Source organism: Lycium ferocissimum, chromosome 5 (assembly GCF_029784015.1).
Source record: "Lycium ferocissimum isolate CSIRO_LF1 chromosome 5, AGI_CSIRO_Lferr_CH_V1, whole genome shotgun sequence".
Classification (NCBI taxonomy): Eukaryota; Viridiplantae; Streptophyta; class Magnoliopsida; order Solanales; family Solanaceae; genus Lycium; species Lycium ferocissimum.
The window spans coordinates 2,805,603-2,824,228 of NC_081346.1; the positions used below are offsets into that span (position 1 = coordinate 2,805,603).

The following is an 18,626-nucleotide window of genomic DNA, read 5'->3' on the forward strand; positions in this document are numbered from 1 at the left end:
GCAAAGAATAAAATTTGGGATCATGAAGTATCATCACATCAGTATATACAACCAATATTTCACTATCAACATACGAGTGTATATGTCGTTTTCGAATTATTATTACATGTAAATTCATATATATGAGCCTATCACCTGCTTATGAATGCATATTATTGACTCCTCAACCATTGCTTAACTTGACAAGCGGAATAATTAGGAATTAATTCCACCAATAAAATCTTCCCAAGATTTATAAGGGCAAAGACTACATCACATTATTTGTGTTGCTGACAGGGGCGGTGGGAGGAAGAGCTAAGGGTTTTCAACCGAATCCTATTCACCAGAAAATTAAACTGTTTATATATATTTAAAATTATTTTTATGTACATATAGTTACATTAAATTTCATTTGATTTCTTTGTGTATTTATTTTTTTATATTTTAAATTTTTGTATTAAAAATCCTGACACCGCACTTGTTGAGAAGTGGACAATAACAGAAAGAAAGCAGTTGAGTCGTGAGTGATGGAAAAGGTGGGTCATTAATTTATTATTATTGAACTGGAGTGTGGGGGGCGGGGGATACAATCCAAAGATGACATTGCCATGACCCATGGGCCACTTAATTAAATCGCATGTAGCCGATTGAACTATACACTCTGACACTGACCCACTACCACAAACCTTCATCACATATTCATATCCTTATTGTGTCTTGTACTTTCACCTACTATTCATCCTTTTCCTTTCCATTCTTACTATCTCTCTCTAAAATATACTCCATATTTTCATGGATTTCTTCCTTAAAATTTGAAGATGACCTGTTTCACGTATGGACAATAAAACAAGCCAAAAAAGAAATAACGAGAAAAGGAAAACGATTTTCCTAAACCGGTGGAGGGACCACTAAACAGGTAGTAATTCAGGAAACTACATGAAAGGAAAACTAGTTGTTGCTTAATTGAATCACCGTAAGTTATTGTTCAACTTTTCAGTTAAAAACAATTTGACCGTAAGTTATTGTTCAACTTTTCAGTTAAAAAACAATTTGGACTCAAAATTCATTATAATTATAAATCCCGCGATGAAGAAAAAAGAGAAGAAATCGAATGAGGACGATTTCATGTCCAAGCAACCCAAATGTTGGTTCACACTTAACTCCAGAACCCAGGGGATTAAGACAAGCAAGGGCAAAGAGTTGTAGGAAGACAGCTCCCACAAGAAGCTCAAAACAACTGTGTACAAGTAGATGGGAAATGTAATTAGTTAGTAAAAGAATAACATCATTTACATCTACTGAAACATCTTTTGATTCACAACTCATTTATCCCCTTTTATACATGCAGATTAAGCTCATCGACTGCTGGTTCCAATCAGTATCATAAATTACAGAGTAAAATTCCCTTATCCGTGATGCAAAAATACAAAAAGTAAAACAAAACGAGCCTATGCTACATTCCCCTCAAAAATGAATATTCATCTCCTAATGTTCATCATCGCTACATTCTTGATCTTTAGTAAACTACTCTTTCTGCTTCCGGCAAAAGCAACTTATGTCAAACTTCAAGGTTGTATTTTTGAATAAAGCTCATTAAAAGTTTCTCAATAGCTACTCTGATCTGGCAGCTGTGAAGAAGGAATGAAAGCCTGAAGCTTGAACAGGTAATATGTCACCAAACCTGCCCACTTGCCCATCGGTTAGTATTGATCCCAGTTTCAGCGTGCTCTCTCCAAATTTGCTGCCAACCTGGATATTGTAGGTACAAAATTCAGGTTTACGTAAAGAAAAAAAAACTAATCCAGTCAAATCAACAATTTAGCTCACGATTCACAGTTTAAAATAACAGCTCCAGTAACTGGCTATTCCCCTGAAAGTGCACGCTCCGAATGGCAAAGACCTGAACCTTTTTAAATGTGATACTGAGCTACAATATCAGATTCCCTAATTTAAAGAAGCATTTTACATTCTCGTCATAAACTAGAAGATGTTTTGGTAGCACCAGAGTGCTGAAAATGCAGAAAAGCAGACAAGCCCTGTCGAGCCTTGAGAATCATGGAGAAATTGTTTCAGAAAGAACCAGAAAAGGCGAAGCAACTCTCAAATCAATTTCTCCCAATCTTCATGTATTCACTTAGTAAGAAGGTTGACAGTTTAAAGCAAGCAGGCCAGTTTATCATTCTATAATGCGTCTTTTGTGAAGCTTTATCCTCTCTTTTGAAGCGTTTAATAAGAAAAACACCTTAATGAGTTACGGAATTATAAGTTGGAAGATGAGAGAGAAAGGGCGAGAGCCGGGGGGGCCTGCTACTTTAGTTTTGTGATTGTGTTTACCAAGATGAATATATTGTTGATGTAGAATTTGAAGTAAAAAGGTAACGTCTTTTGTAATTTATGGATCATAGCACCCCTAGTTTGGGGTTATTTTAATTGACCCCAATAGGGAAAAAAAATAGAGTAAGCTTGGAACTGTAAGCATAAAATAAGATTACAAAGAAGCAGGACGTTCTAAAGAGACTAGACAAAGAGAAAATGGAGGAATGGTTTACCTGCATAAATGATTTCAAAAATGGCGCTGTTATCCCGGAACTAGAATTTTCATCAATGTCAACCTTTCGAGCCAGCTCATCATTTGTATAACTTTTCCAAGGACTTCTCGATGAAACATCATCAATAGATGCTGAGATGGATGCCTTGGTCGCCCCCCTTGAAGACAATGCTGGGGCACTGGATTACAAAATTATAAATTTACACATTAAGGAATATTACTTTGAGAGGATAAAATGTTATATCCAACATAAGGAATGCAGTGCAATTTATACAAGTGTGTGAAATGTAATCCCTCCATTTAGACAATCAAGGAGGGCAAATCCTGGTAGAAGTGAAAGAGTACCACAAACTGAGCAGAAAATGAGGCAAATCCTGGTAGAAGTGAAAGAGTACCACAAACTGAGCAGAAAATGAATTGAACGGTGTAATTTATAAAATTTACAGCATATCAACCTGATGGGGAGATATTTAAAGCGAGGTACTGCAGAGCAGCGCATGATGTTTGATTCTGAATTGGTTGGCAGTTTCTGAGCAGTATCTGTATACATCCGATTTAGCTGTACGAAGAACCCAAGGAGGACAGCATGCCTCAGGTATGACTGCCTCTCATTTTCCCAAAGATATGGCTCATAGCTGGAAATGAATCAGCCAAAGTGTTAACTAACTAGACCAAGAAAGCACAATACATCAATCTACTATACATCCAATGCCCACTCGACCTCCCCAAAAAGAGGCAACAGAATCCAAGTAAAACCAACAGTTTGTTATTTCATATATCCCTAAGCAACAAAGAGTGCACTTCAAGATGCAAAAGCAGATGAAGCAGTTGACAAACAACATTCTAATAATGCTCCTTCAGCCATTTTGCTGCCCAACATGAGAAACAAAAACTAGAAAAATATTCCTATCATATCAGTGCCATGTGTTGTGCAACAATTCCTACTCAAGGGTGTGGACCTATAGTATGAAGTAGATAGCTCTCAGGCAACAAACCATCTTTGCATGGCATTCACCAAAGAAGTTCGATTATAGCAGCACAAGCCTTTTTAAAATCCGTCAGAATACACTGAACAGTTGAATTTTTAAAAATTCAGAAATGTACCAGCTTGAATTGTATGCAAGCAATGGAAGTGAAACTTTTGTACTGGAATCACTTTTTTTTTAGGAAGGACCTTCATCAGTTTGCTAAGTTACTCGGACTCGGGTGCGGGTGTCCGACACGGGTACAGATCCGAAGGTCGGATCCTTCATGATCAAAATTTTAGGATTCAGGGATACGGATCTAGGTATGGGTACGGGTGCGGGGATTCAGCAAAAAATAAATTTAAAATATAAAAGTAAGCTATAAATATATGCATAATTATGAAAAATTAACATGCTAATAAGTAAATTAGATATTATCCCTCTTTTCCAAGAAAACATTTACAAATTGCATAATTAGGTTAATTAATAAAATTTGCTTACTCAGAGCATATACTTATTTGTAGTACATATGAAGTTTATTCCAAAAAAAAAATAGAAATTTTTCCATCTCAAAAAATATATATGAAGTTTATTTAAATAAAAAATGTGTGCCTTCAAAGCATATGCAGATCTTTAATTTACATTTAAATAATTGTATATTTTTTAGATTAAAACTCTCAATTAAAACTGTAATATTTGTTTTTGAAAAGGGTGTGAAAAAAATAGAGTTTTAATTGTACCAAAAATAATTAGTATATGTAATGTTTATCCTCATAGACCAACGTGGCAGCATATCAGCAAAGAGGTCAATTAACAAAGTGGTCAATCCTAATTAGTCTTTGCGTCTTCTTCTTCTTCGTTCTTCCCTGCATCTGCGTCTTCTTCTTCGTTCTTCTCTAAATCTTCTTCCCCAACAAATCCTTTTCCATATCTCTGTTTTTTTCCCAGTAAAACACGACCCATGTCTCTGTTACTACATATTCCATTTCCCATCTCCCAAATCTTGATTTTCCCAAAATTTTGGGAAATCAAATCTCAAAATTTTCCCTAAAATTTTGGTCAACACACCCGATCTCATTTGACCGGATCCGACACAGATCCCATACCCTTACCCGTGTCAGTGTCGTGTCGACACGGGTACGGCACCCAAACTGCCGAGTCCGAGTAACTTAGTCAGTTTGTGTTGCTGATAAAACTAAAAGAAATAACTTTACTTAGTCTAAATAATGATAACAACTAAGGGGTCGTCTAGTTACGAGAATAAGCGATTATAATCCTGGGATAAAATGTGGGTATTATTTTATCCCACTTTTGGTAGAGTTTTTAATTCGGGAGTAACAGTCCGGAATTATTTATACCACAATTCTGGTATTATTTTGCACCACTCTCTATGTGGGATAACAATCCTGAGATTACAAACCCGGAATAAAACAACAAAATGATACATTTGCCCTTCTCCAAAGCTTTTTTGCCGAAGTCTTTTAAGAAAGCCAAGGTTAAAATTGGAAATAAAAGTTTATCTAGTCCAAACAAAACACGTGTTTCATATTATACCCAGTATATCCCATTTTAAATCCAGTGAACCAAACATCTACCAATAACATTATATCCACTAAATAGTCCCGTCATAATTTAATTCCCACATTATAATCCCAACATTATAATCCCGGTATAATTTCTTCAACATGAAATGGCATTCTTAAGTTTCACTAATCCAAATACAATTCTACTTTGATATTTTCAAATGTACTTCATTGTTACAAGTTTCACTAATCCAAATACAATTCTGCTTTGATATTTTCAAAAGTACTTCATTGTTTCTTTTTGTGTAGGAAAAATTAACCTACTAATATTATGCCTCGTCAAAAAAGTCCCAAAAAATGGAAAAGAGGGAATAGCATTTGAAGGTAAGGTACGAAAGCAAAGTTATATAGCAGCATGAATATTTTCATTGAGTTTATCTGGTTTGGAAAAGCTTACGTGAGCCAATCAATAGGATCCAGCTTTTGCGTAAAGCTACTTATCAACCCATTGACACGCTCTTCGGAGACTGACTTGTTTAGTTGTACGTCCTGCTTTCTTCTATAAGGATGCTTCACCTTCGGCATTTTCAAAGGTTCTTCATTTGCAGTAGAATCACCACCAGAGAGAATATCCGCAGCAAATCTTAGATCCAATAAAATTTGCAACACGCCTTTCTCCGAAACTCGAGATCCCTGAGTTTCTTGATTGGAAAGGAAGTCTCCATAAATATGAATCATCTGTCAATATGCGACAGTCATCAGTACACAGCTGAAGATTAAAATCAAATAGCACATATCTTTTCCAATAATAGAGATGTAAACAAAATCTTTACGAATTGAATAAGATCACCAATGCTGGTGATTCATATTTCCAGTTTTTTATCAAAAAGAGATGTATGTATCATGAGCCACATTCAAATACTTAACAATAACAACCTCTAAGAGGATTTAGCAAAGGTCAGAGAAATCAGTAACAGGACATGAAAGGATGGTTAGAAAGAAATTGCCCTTAGCCATAAGAAAAGGAAAAAATTAAATTCAAGGGAAACTTCAGACAAACAGTGTGTTCATTTCAACCAGGGACCTTTTGGGGTCCATTAGATTCCAGCAGAAACTAACTCTGAAAAATGGCATATGGTTCCTTCTTGCTTTTCATACCTCTCCACAATTATGGAAGATAATCCATAATAAGATAACAAGTGAGAATTCTCAAAAACATTGAAATTTGAGGAAAAGAAAAGTGTATATCTTTCAGTACCTTATCTAACAGTCTCGAGGCAAAGTTTTTCAGAATAGGTTTATCAAGCACATGTCCACCTATTCGCTGAATTTCTTCACAAGCTTGGAATAGAAAAGAGGTTATGTACAAAGAAGGCATAGAAGGAAGCAATATCTTCATCTCTGACGCGCCTTCATTTGACTGATCTTGCTTGACAACGGTCTCCTCCCAACCCTGCCGAAATGTTAAGATGAGGAAGCCCGCTTAGCAACCAATTGCCAATTAAGAGGATATATAAACTTGATAAACTAATTTAGAGTAACTAAAGAAGAAGGGGAAGAAGCTCGTATTGCTAATATGGTGGAAGATTCTGAAATTTGCATATTATCTAAGCATGCATGACTTGCATTCATGGCGTAAAAGAACGCAGGAAGAGGACTATGTAAACTAGACAAAAAGATATGTATACACACAGCTATACATTCCCATCAATGATAAGCATGAAAAAGATCTGGTGCCTTACACCCCCGTGCAGGACAGGGAACCCGCCCTACACAAAACATGTAGAAAAACCAAAACCTTGTTTTTTTTTTGGAATAGGCATGTTTTCTTTTCTTTTTCCCTTTTTGTATAAAGATACTGCCTTGTATGCACCCTTGACCAATCTACCGGATGATTCTACCTCTCCACCAACACAAATTTCATGTTACTCTACCCACCAGGACTTGGAAGATGAAAAGAAATCACCTAATTTATTTTTGTTTTTGAATAGGCATGCTCAGAGTTATAAATCTTCTCATGTTATGTTATAACCAAGTACATTATACAACAGCGAGCAAAACACCTATAAATATATCATTCTTTATTGGAGATAAAATTGATGTCACATCAATCCAAAGAATTAGACTGAATGTACAAACAGCATTACAACTAACAGAAAAGGAGGAAAAAGTAAAGAGAAAAAAGATGATGAATACTCCCTGACTTTGTGAAAGTTAATGTTTTTTCCTTTCCCTGATAAATTTGTGAAACATAACTTTGTATGCAGCATAAGAAGTCGTACAAAAATAATTGGGCATCGCCTATTGTTTTTAAAGGAAATCGAAGCATGCTTGTTTGTAGAACTTTTGTGATGGTTTATGACTTGCTATATCCTGACTAGATTAAACTCTTTATAACCTTTTTTACCAAAATTTAAACTACGTAACCTCCTATGAAGAAAACACCAAACAAGCGTTCTTATACAACAACAACATACCCAGTGTAATCCGACAAGTGGTCTGGGGAGGGTAGAGTGTACGCAAACCTTACACCAACAAAATTGTTTGTATAACATGTCATGGAGGAACAGTTTATGATCAGAAGAATAACTATGTGAACTATTACAATATTTTTTGATGACAAAATATTGTAATAGTTCACATAGTTACAATATTAAGTTTCAAGATCTTTCTTTTTTTCCTTTTTTTTTTTTTTTTTTTGATTAGGGCATGGCTTCCTGGCAGAAGCGAAGATTAATCCAAAATTTACCACAAATTTGTGCATCACTTTACAGTGTCTCAATTTTCTCATAGTTGGCACAAGGAAAATTAGAAATTATGACATCTCAGGGTAGTTAAATACTTTTTGATACCCCAAGCACATAATTGTCCTTAAATCCACAGAATATTTTGCTGTTTACACTTAACAGAAAGATTGACTGTCTTATTTGATCCTAGATAAGCCAACAGCTCTTGATGCTTGCTTTATAGTCAGCTATAAAGGAAAATTATTAAAATAAACTGAAATGATTACTCTGGTGGAAAAATGAAGTCCTCCTTGTCGAATACCTAGCGTACTTATAGGTGCCAATGGTAATAAGCATGTATCTGTATGTACAAACTTGAGGGAGAGGCAAGAAAAGGTCAACCCTCAGGTTCCTGCTGGTTATGGTAGATATTCACATAGTTCTCACCCCTCCCCCAACTAGACCAGGATAGTTCCATGAGTGCTATGCTTCATTTTAATGAAGTTATAACTGATGCTCAGATATACTAATCCTCTTGGATGCTCTCTATTTAACCTTCCTAATCTAGAATTCAATGAATCAACTACCCTTAACATTAAACTATGGGGTCAGCTACACTAGTTCTCTGTATCCACTCCGGGCTATTCGGGCCCGTCAATTCATAATAAAATTATCAGCAGAAAATTCCTCTAAAATCCAGGATCAGAAGATATGATTTTCAAGTTACTTTGATAACAAGTGCTGCAAGTAAATACCAAGACCACTGGTAGAAGTGACTTATATAATACAGGGATGACTTATGAACATCTAAAGGAAGCATAAGAAGGAAAATGGCATGTAAAGTTCTATAGGGAAACCCAGCCATAACAGCTTTAAGAATGGCACTTACTCTCAAGGTTGTTGTTGCCAACAAGGCATCATCCTGTTTGAGATTTTGGGATAAGATAACTGAAAGTTCATCAGAAACCCAAGATATCCACATATTATAAGCTCTGATGCAAAGATCTTGGGTCATTTTACTTAGCTCTTCAAGCTGTGGGCTTGAACTGTCATCCACTCCGAACAAAGCAGCAGACGCCAATGAACCTTGTCTTCTAGGTGAATCAAACACAGTATTTCCAGGACCATCAGAGATTGGGGAGTTGATGGGTGGCATGGAGTACCCTACTAGAGTTGGGGCCTTAAGCGAGCCAGTCCCTCTAGTTTCACTCACCCATGACCTTGGTGAACCAAGTATGACCGGAATGTGTCTGGAATGCTTTTGGAATGCAAACAAAAGCCGCCCTATAAATAATGATCTCTCAACGAGTATAGCAGGTGATGGCACTGACTCGTCTTTTGGGTTTTTGTTTTGAAGGTTAGCAGACAATATATCCAACTCACTCTTCAGTTCCGTTAGTATAGCTGACATACTTTGGTAACATTTATTTTGTAAATATGGTGCCAGATCTTTCAGTCTCAAGGATGCCTTGGGAGACTCCAGGAAGCTTAGCAGGTCTTTTAGAACACTCTCACAGCAGGTGTCCACAGCATCTCTTATCCTGCTAACTTCATCCCCAAAGTAAGCATTAAGACAACTGCGAAAATCATTCTCCTCGGGCTGATGTGACTTGGAACCAGGGATGGCGGTAACCTTTTTACCATTTGGCTCCATGAACCAAACACCTCCCCCATTTAAAGATCTATTCAAGTATGCCTGGAAACTGACCCGTTCACCAGGATTTCCGGAGATGGCCCGCACTGACGCTACAACATCAACTAATCCACTCAACTCATCAAATCCTTTATCAATAATTGCTTTCATCCTTCTAACGAAAGCATCTTCGAATATCTCGTCCCACAGATCCGAATCACCTCCCAGGACAAGCTCACGTGTTCTCTTCCATGGCAACTCAATTTCAGACCCAAAAACACTCTTAAGCCACTCCAAACTCCCTTCCAAAACCTGCTTATTTTCCATAGTTTCCCGTATCAATGTCTCAGCAGATGCAAGCTCTTTCCCACAGCTGATAACATCAATCAAGTATTTTCCATTGATCTTGTTCATTATCTCCTTACCACAATTTTTCAACCAATCCGAACACGCCTTCGAAACAAAATCCCTATCCAACATGACCATTTGCGATTCCAAATCATCTCTAAACGAGTTCCACAACCTCACTTCCTCATCAGGATTAGGTATTCCACCAAACAACTGCGACGCAGGTGGCGAACCCAATACAGTCTTATAAAACAAAGGCATATCATTCAACACTTGCAAAAACAATTCCCCTACTTGCCCCACAGTAACCTGAATAATCTTTAACGCTTCGCAATAAACTAAAATCACATCAGAACTAGTCGCATTAACATTCGAACACCCATTTAGCTTCTGATTAATACACGATTTTCGCGAATCGAGAAACAACGTTAAAACCTGTTTGGGATCAAGTTCATCAATAACAGCAACTGCAGCTAAAGCATCAGCATAAGCTTTAATCCCTAAACCAATTTCTTGATCCAACAATCTCTCTCTACTTTTCTGTGAGATCTGAAATTTAAAACTCTCAACAATTTGCCATTGATGTTGAAGCAATGGAAATTTAAAAAGCACACTTTTATAGTCCTTATTTTTATTTAAACTATAGTGTACATGTTTCGCCCTAGCATAACGTGCAGAAGATTCTAGAAACATAGATTCATCTAAACAACCCCAAATATTCTCAGGTGTATCAACTAAATACTTAACCCTACAAGCAATTCCGTAAATCCTAGCTTTAGCAGGGTCAAAAGAGGAAATTGACTTAGGTGAATCAGCTACATTGGAAGAAAGGGAATGAAGAATGCCATGGTGTATCGCGGATATATTGGAACAAATGGAGTCGCATGATGATTTCATTAAAACAATTGAATCAGCTGAATCGATGAGATCTCGATAACGATTACCGACGAGTTGACGTAACTCTTCGCTTTTGTCTTGGATCTGTTTACGGGTTGTTGCTTCGATGTTTCGGATTTCGGATATTGGTTTTGTACGGAAGAGTAATTCAGCATCTTGGTTTCTTACACCAATTGGGGTAGTGTTATGGTGGTTTTGATTGGTGGGTTGTGTTGATGATGGTGATGGTGATGGGGATGTAGGTGTCACTACCCTCATTGTAACGCCGGTGAGGGGAATTAAAGGTGGAGTGACAGTAGTAGAGACTAGAGATGAAATGATGTTTTCATGGAAGTAAAAGAGGTGTTAACTTCCAGTTTTTGTCAAGAATGGTGTATGACTTGAGTAGCGGGTATGTACGAGAGACGATGACAAAAATGATGCCTCAAAACACCTTTATGTTTCAGATAGGTTCAAAATAGTCCCTTAAGTATGTAGTACTAAATAATTTTGAGCCTTTAAATTTATTAAAAATTAACCATTCAATATTTATTGAACCTTGTTGGTTAGATTTGACCGAAAAAAATAATTTTAGCAAAAACTTACATTTAAATGTATGATTTTTGTATTTGTTGATATTTTCCAATTATTTTTAGAGAACCTTGTTGGTTAGATTTGACAGAACCATAAAGGGAAAAGAAAAATAGCAAAAACTCACATTTAAATGTATAATTTTTGTGCTTTTTTATATTTTTTAATTTTTTAAAGCGTGCATTGGTATAATTTTTTGAGGTGTAATTTCTATTATTTTTTAATATTTTTTTAGTTTTAGTGTCTAGTGTAATTTTTTGTGTTGCATATTTTAGTATTTGATGAAAATTTCTTAGTGATGGTGATGGTGATGATGATGGGGATGTAGGTGCCACTACCCTCATTGTAACGCCGGTGATAGATAGAGGGGAATTTGGAGTAGGAGTGACAGTAGAGACTAGAGATGAAATGATGTTTTCATGGAAATAAAAGAGGTGTTATGTTTAAATGACTTGAGTAGCGGGTATGTACGAGAGACGGTGACAAAAATGATGCCTCTTTTTTTCAGATAGGTTCAAAAAAATATGTAGTACTAAATAAATCTATAAATTTATTAAAAATTAACTAGGTTCAAATCAAAAACTCACATTTAAATGTATAACTTTTTTATCAATTTTATTTTTTGAGGTGTATTTGTGTTATTTTTAATATCGTTTTAGTTTTAGTGTCTAGTGTAATTTTTGTGTTCCATATTTTAGGATTTGATGAAAATTTCTTAGTGCTTATGTTTAAATCTTTTTTCCATAAATTGTTCAAATCTAACTAGGTTCAAATCAAAATGTTAACCGCAAACTTAAAGATCAAAATTCAGACTTAAAGGGTTATTTTGAACCTACCCTCAAATATAGGGGACCATTTTTGTCTTTTTCTCGTATGTACCACCTATACGGAGTTCATCAAAAAGGCGGGTCGGGTTGGGACTATTTCTTAAATCGGGGTGGATTTCGGGTTTGCTGAAATTTCGCGGTTGAACTATGATACAAACAAGTTGTCACACGTGGGTAACCTTCAACGATGATCAGTTGAGGAGAAGTCGTTTGTATGAGCAGTATACTTTTTGATAGCTAAAATTAAAGGTGAAAACTGAAAAATGTTTCACCAGGTTGTAACGATTGTTGGTACACCAACAATATTATTATACATATTTGTTTGCTGTTTTATTTTGCATGTAAAAATATTGTTATGTAATGTGCGAGTCATAAAGTTAAATCTACTATTCAAGATTAAGAAATTTTCTACTATACAAGAAATAATTGGAAAGAGATTAAGAAATTGAGTCTACCATATAAGAGTTAATTGGAAAGAGATTGTAATAAGAATTCAGAAAGACATTATTTTAATATACTTGATAACTTAAGTAAGTGAAAAATGGGAGTGAGCTTGAAAACCAGTTCATTTGATAAGCTTTTTATCTTTCACAGTTAAGGTCGATGATTCAAATCTCTCGTCATTTTTGTTTTTTTTTATTCACTAATGATGTCTAGCAAAACTTTTTTACATCCGTAGTAAAGAGAACAAAAAACTTCTTAAGTAATTTTTCAATTAAACTCTCCATTTTAAGAAAAATGAAATGTTAAAGTTTATTTGTTTTAATTGAATATATATAATTAAAAAAAAATTCTATACAAGGCGGTGCAGGTTTATGCTGTGCGGACAGGTTGACAACCAAAAAAATTATTATATTAGGCGAGTTAAAATCTTCAAGGGTTAAAACAAAACTTGCCCACTGCTGCCCCGCCTCTTTCCATCTTTAAGTAAAATAGGCATCGCTTTGTGTTGGGTCAAATCTAAAATTGACCCACATTTGGAGAAGTCAAATTTAATTGTGTAAGATTTTCATAGTATGGATTGTGGGTATGTAAGTACTTAATTTTGAAATAGACATATAAATGAAATTGAATTACTTATAATATATTATTGTTTTTTGTATCTCTTTTTTATCGTATCATTAGTTCTATTTTACTTGAAGATGTTTGACTAATTATTAAATTTGCTTAAAAATGTTTGACAGAACATGAACTTTAAGAAATGAAAGTGACATTTACGCTGATTTTATGCCAAATACCAAAATTATCATTACTATCAATAACACCGAGAAAATCGTTGATTAAGTGAGTAACACAATTAAACTAAATCCTCCCATGGTGAGTTAGTTGTGCCCTTCAATAGGTTGCAAGTAGTAATGAGATAAATTGAGCTTATGACGTGTCCAAGGATTGATTGCTTGATAACTGTCCAATAAAAGGAAGCTTCAACACAAATCAACCAGCTCGAGATGTAAGTTTAGCCTAACCGGACGATGCTCCATTGGGAAATTGTTTGACTATAATAACAAACAGTATAAGTTTTTTAGTTTATATCTAATATTTTCATTTTGCTTATTATCTATGTGTGCATGTCTAATAAATTATTTCTATGATATTGTATCCGGTGATACTGTTTGGAACAAATTAAAATATCTCTGCCCCTAATATAACCAAAAAGGCCGCTTCGCCGTGAATTAATTAGTTTGAGATGTAAAGCTTTGGTTCGAGTGGGGATATTTACATGAACCAAAGGGACATTTTAGAAACAATAAACATGAGATGTGAACTTCCCATCAAGATTAACATTGAATGACTAACGATCAAGATGAACTAGATTAACTCTTATGCTTTGTCCCTATGACAAAAGGATGATGGGAATTGAAGAGAATGAGGGCAGTGAAGAAATAGTTTGGTCTATAATGCACTTGGAATTTGGTGTATAAAACGGGAAATGGTGCAAATTGAATTGCAGAGGATTTCTCGTTGATGAAGCTAAAGCACATGTAGGAAAGAAGGACGAAAGCAAGTTGTGTCGCATTGTTGGTACTCCCTATGTCTCAAATTATTTATTGCTTTTTTGTTTTACACGTTCCGTAAGAAATAGTTAATTAGGAAGGGTATTTGACTATGTTATCCTTATTTATATCTACTTATAATCTCTCTCCATTAAATGTTTACTCTATTCATGTGTCATGCCCATTAATGACAAAATTCTATCAAGGTAATATGGGGAAATTATAATTAATTGTCCCTTAAACTTCTAAAACGACAAATAATTTGAGACAACTATTTTTATTAACCACGATAAATAATTTGATTGACAAATTGGGTTCTCGTTGCAGAAGGTCGCTGAAATTTGCAAATTATTGGATGGTGGGACTATCGGAAGGAGAGATAAAATTGAAAGGTTGAAAGAGATGAAGTGCGTAAAAATCAAGGGATACATTGACTGATTGTTACAAAATAAAAAGTATTATTAAGTTGAATATTATTTCAAGTGTCTTAAAATATAATCAATGCTTATAAATCACCATGTGGTTTAAAAATTCAAAAAGATACTAGCATCATTCTATAATTTGAGGCTCCAATTTTTTTTACTAGATTACAGTTTTAAAATATTGTAAGCATGAAATTCCTCAGCTATAATACTATATATGTACTTATATAATTGAAGAAAATTAAGGCTGCAAATAAAGAGATAGATATGGAAAGCACGATTAAGTTTAGTCCTTATCAGCTTTTATCGTCAACATCGTTATCCACTAGGGCATGACGAAGAAAGAGAAGGTTCAAAAATAGAGTAAGGTCAAAATGTGCTTTTGGTAAGTAGGAACAAGACACGGTCATATGTGTCAGCACCAAGATGCTGATAAAATATGTCACCTTTACACTTTTGCTGAAATAAGGGATTTGGAGGAGTGATTTGCTAATTTTGTAGACAGATCATTTTTAGTGTTCTAATCACTCCTTTCTTATTCTTGCTTAGAGAAAGAGAAAGAGGAAGATTCCTTTCTTCATTTCTTGGTTTTAAAACACCAAAACTAGTTATATACAGTCCAATTCCACTTGCTAAATTGGGATCTTCTACTTCAGAGCAATAGACAGAGAGAGAGATACAGAGTAGCAATTGACAAAATGTTGGAAGGAAAAGGTGTGATTGAAGATACAGATATGCCAGTGAAGATGCAGATCCAAGCCATGCGATGGGCTTCTCAAGCTTTGGATGTTTATGATGTTTTGGACTGCAAATCCATCGCTGCTCATATAAAGAAGGTAATTTCTGTCGACTTTTAGTTGAATTGTATGACTTGGAAGACTAGTTCCTTTTCTTGGTTGCCCAATTTTCGGTCTTCATGTTGTGTTGTACACGTTCCAGTCTAATTCTAAACGTGGGGTTATTAAGTGTTCATATTGGTTAGGAGAATGAGTTATTCCCCTCATATGATATTAGGCAATTCTTGTCTTATGAGCTAATTTTTTAGGACTGAATTAGATCAAAGATACATTTTCTCCATATGGTAAAAGAACCTGCAGATGTCTTGAGTTCGTTGAAAAAATCTATTCACTATCAAAATGAATTTTTACTTGGTTGGACTTTGGGGCATAAAATTATAATCAGATTGTCACGTGTGTGGACTTTAGGGCATAAAAAAGAATTAGGATACACGTCAGGGGGTTAAAGATATACTATAATTTAAGTAAATTTTTCTGACAGCTTATGTTGGTTACATCTTTATACACATTTTCCTGAAAATTTTCGATTGTATGCAGGAGTTTGACAAACAATATGGGGGTGGGTGGCAGTGCGTGGTGGGAACAAAATTCGGCTGTTTCTTCACTCATACTAAAGGAACATTTATCTATTTCACCTTGGAGACTCTCAACTTCCTCATCTTCAAAGGAGCCACTTCTCCCCCTTAATGAGCTTTTGATTGTGAAAACAGTACTTGTAATTACTCTTAGCTTAATAGCTTCATTGTTAGAGGGTTGGAAATTTGTAATTTTAGCCAATTTCCACACAAACCTGATGCAGACTAGTTTATATTCCACTAGTTGAATGAGAATATGGGCAAATCAAGTTTCCCCTGTTAAACTCATGTCCCTTGTATCAAAGAGCTGCCCCATATCAAGGAGAACTTTTGAATAGTCGAGGAGGACAGATTTTGTCACTTGTTAGAGCGAAAAGTTAGATTTCCTCAATATCCTATTTCTGAAATCTGAACTACACTGATTATATTTTTCTTTTAATAACGGTAGTGTCTAGACTAGCTTGTGTGCACCTCGTAGCCAATGCGCCAATTAGCATAGTTCAGGTTCATTAAGAGATCATCTATACAAATTCAACCTCCTCATTGGGCATTTAACAAATAGTAGACACTCTCAGAACCACAATACCATTCTCCAAGGCGACAAACTAGAATCACATAGTATGATGAGCAACAAATACCTCACCTCACTTGTACTACTACCAACCATCTTCAAATGTTCCCAATCAGCACAAGAAAGAGTAGCATAGCATGCCCAAATTTTACATGCTTGAACCAATGACATACTTAGCATGTTGCTAAACGATGAAAATAGAAGTAGAAGAATCAACCACAAACTAAGTTCAAGATCATCAAACCTTTACCAGAAAGTCTCAAATAACAGGAGTTAGTAATGGCTTGTTCGAAAAGTATGCCTCCAAATTTGCAACCACGAGATCAGCCATGTCCTTACGCGTCTCCAGAGTACCAGCTGCCGTGTGAGGTGATAGCACAACATTATCAAGTCTAGCTAGCTGCATGGGCACTTCAGGTTCGTGTTCAAGAACATCAAGCCCTGCTCCTCCCAACCTTCCTTCTGCAAGAGCAGCTACCAGCTCAGGTTCATCAATATGAGAACCCCTTGCAATGTTGATAACAACTCCATTTGGACCCAAGGCGTCTATAACTTCGCGGTTGATAATGTGGTGTGTTTCATCAGTTAAGGCACAAGCAACAACGAGGATCTGGCAGTTGGAGGCTAAGTCGATAACATGTGGATAGTAGGTGTACGTTGACTCTGGTTTTCGTGAACGCGAATGATAACTGATTGGACATCCAAAAGCTTCAGCTCTCTTGGCAATTGCTGAACCAATCCTCCCTAAGCCTACAATACCTACTGATTTGCCGCTAAACTGAAACAAAAAGGAAGACCAAACAAAGATAAGCTCTTTGGAGAAACAAAACTTAGAAAGGAAAAAGTCAAAATCTAATATGGCTAGATTTGTACTCAGTATTGAGCAGCTTTAAATAAGGGAAAAAGAATCAAAAATACCCCTTTACCATACGCAATATCTAAATTTTACCCGCCGTTATACTTTGAACAACCTGAAGTAAAATAGAGGATAATTATTTTGAACTATAGTCAAAAGTAAAGGAATAATTTGGACCCTTTCTCAACGTATTTTGACACATGGAGTCCATCAAACAGAGTCAGATGTAGCATATTGACACGGGGTCCATAATCTGAACCCAATACTTTCAATGTAGAGCATAATTTTATGTCAAAATCTACAAATATTACGTCAAATAGTAGATATGGACTCATAACTTTAAAAATATAATGGGTTTAATGCTAAGAACCTTAAATGTTGAATCCATAAAACTTAAATACCGGATCCACATGTTAATTCAAACCATGTTGGAGCTACGTTAAAGCCAAGGATTAATTCAAACCATGTTGGAGCTACGTTAAAGCCAAGGGCACATAGAGAAATATTTGCTGATGGAAAGAATATGAATGACTCCAAAGTAGAACATCGTTTATCTCGAACAAAAGCCAATATTATGAGTGCTCGTCAGTTATTTACAGATATTTTGCTGTCAACATTTAGTCAATGAATCAAAGCCACAAACTTTAAAGGCTAAAAGATGCACCTTAGCTGTCAAATTGAAATCCTTTTCCTTCCAAATCCCATTCCTGACAAACCGATCAGCTTCAAGAATCCTCCTCAAAGTTGCAATAGTGAGTAAAATGGCCATGTCAGCAACATCATCAGTGAGAGCATCGGGACTGGAGGTTACCCTAATCCCTCTCTCTTTACATTTCACCAAATCAATCTTGTCAAGCCCTGAACTGTGACTAGATACAATTTCCAATCTGGGCAACGAGTCGATCAACTCCGAGTTTGCTCCCTGAACTCCATTCCCCACCACTGCTCTGATGGAATCGGAGTGTAGTTTGAGAGAATCAGAGATTTCCCAGTATTTGAAGAGGGTGAAACGTTTGGCTAGCTGTTGTTGGATGTAATTGGATAATGGACGCATTAATAATACCCCTATCCCTTCCATTTCAGCTTACCAGGACAAATTGAGCTCCACTTCAATTTTGTGACCTGTGTTTAATTTGTAACCTATTGGTCCAACTAATTTTCAATTGCCCACCAAACATACCCTACCAAAAGAGTTCTTTTTGCTAGTACTCAGATCCCCTTTGGTGTTTAGTAACCTGGAAACCTGTTTTATGTTATTCAAGAATTAATTTTTTTTTCTTGGACGATGTGTTTGCCGAAATTAGGTAATAAGTTGAATTTTATAGGATATGTGAAAACTTTAATCTATTTTGGTTTTTGAGGGAAGATATATGTGGATTCGTGTACAGTGACTTA

General features: G+C 35.7%; 3 protein-coding genes across 3 annotated transcripts; 1 reads left to right on the forward strand and 2 right to left on the reverse strand.

The window, feature by feature from the left end:
• Positions 1–1,251: 1,251 nt before the first annotated feature.
• LOC132055421 (conserved oligomeric Golgi complex subunit 1) lies at positions 1,252–11,039 on the reverse strand. The gene is made up of 6 exons (XM_059447228.1): positions 8,631–11,039; positions 6,274–6,468; positions 5,473–5,753; positions 2,983–3,162; positions 2,529–2,706; positions 1,252–1,728 (listed from the first exon to the last, which is right to left on the reverse strand). Exons 1-6 carry the CDS (start codon positions 10,875–10,877, stop codon positions 1,591–1,593), a joined length of 3,219 nt encoding a protein of 1,072 aa, XP_059303211.1. The 5' UTR covers positions 10,878–11,039; the 3' UTR covers positions 1,252–1,590.
• Positions 11,040–14,841: 3,802 nt separating this feature from the next.
• LOC132055424 (uncharacterized) lies at positions 14,842–16,164 on the forward strand. The gene is made up of 2 exons (XM_059447232.1): positions 14,842–15,268; positions 15,767–16,164. The coding sequence occupies exons 1-2, from the start codon at positions 15,131–15,133 to the stop codon at positions 15,914–15,916; spliced, it is 288 nt and encodes a 95-aa protein (XP_059303215.1). The 5' UTR covers positions 14,842–15,130; the 3' UTR covers positions 15,917–16,164.
• A 125-nt stretch (positions 16,165–16,289) lies between these two features.
• LOC132055423 (glyoxylate/hydroxypyruvate/pyruvate reductase 2KGR-like) lies at positions 16,290–18,444 on the reverse strand. The gene is made up of 2 exons (XM_059447231.1): positions 17,896–18,444; positions 16,290–17,153 (listed from the first exon to the last, which is right to left on the reverse strand). The coding sequence occupies exons 1-2, from the start codon at positions 18,307–18,309 to the stop codon at positions 16,635–16,637; spliced, it is 933 nt and encodes a 310-aa protein (XP_059303214.1). The 5' UTR covers positions 18,310–18,444; the 3' UTR covers positions 16,290–16,634.
• Between the last annotated feature and the right edge of the window lie 182 nt (positions 18,445–18,626).

Bases quoted from the DNA above. Each gene is read 5' to 3' on its own strand.
- LOC132055421 (XM_059447228.1), bottom strand. From the start codon at position 10,877: ATGAGGGTAGTGACACCTACATCCCCATCACCATCACCATCATCAACA. The intron at 3,163-5,472 runs GTAAGCTTTTCC...ATTCATTTCCAG, and splicing joins GATCCTATTGATTGGCTCAC to CTATGAGCCATATCTTTGGG. The intron at 2,707-2,982 runs GTTGATATGCTG...TTTGTAATCCAG, and splicing joins TTTAAATATCTCCCCATCAG to TGCCCCAGCATTGTCTTCAA.
- LOC132055424 (XM_059447232.1), top strand. From the start codon at position 15,131: ATGTTGGAAGGAAAAGGTGTGATTGAAGATACAGATATGCCAGTGAAG. The intron at 15,269-15,766 runs GTAATTTCTGTC...GATTGTATGCAG, and splicing joins TCGCTGCTCATATAAAGAAG to GAGTTTGACAAACAATATGG.
- LOC132055423 (XM_059447231.1), bottom strand. From the start codon at position 18,309: ATGGAAGGGATAGGGGTATTATTAATGCGTCCATTATCCAATTACATC. The intron at 17,154-17,895 runs GTGCATCTTTTA...TTTTTGTTTCAG, and splicing joins ATTTCAATTTGACAGCTAAG to TTTAGCGGCAAATCAGTAGG.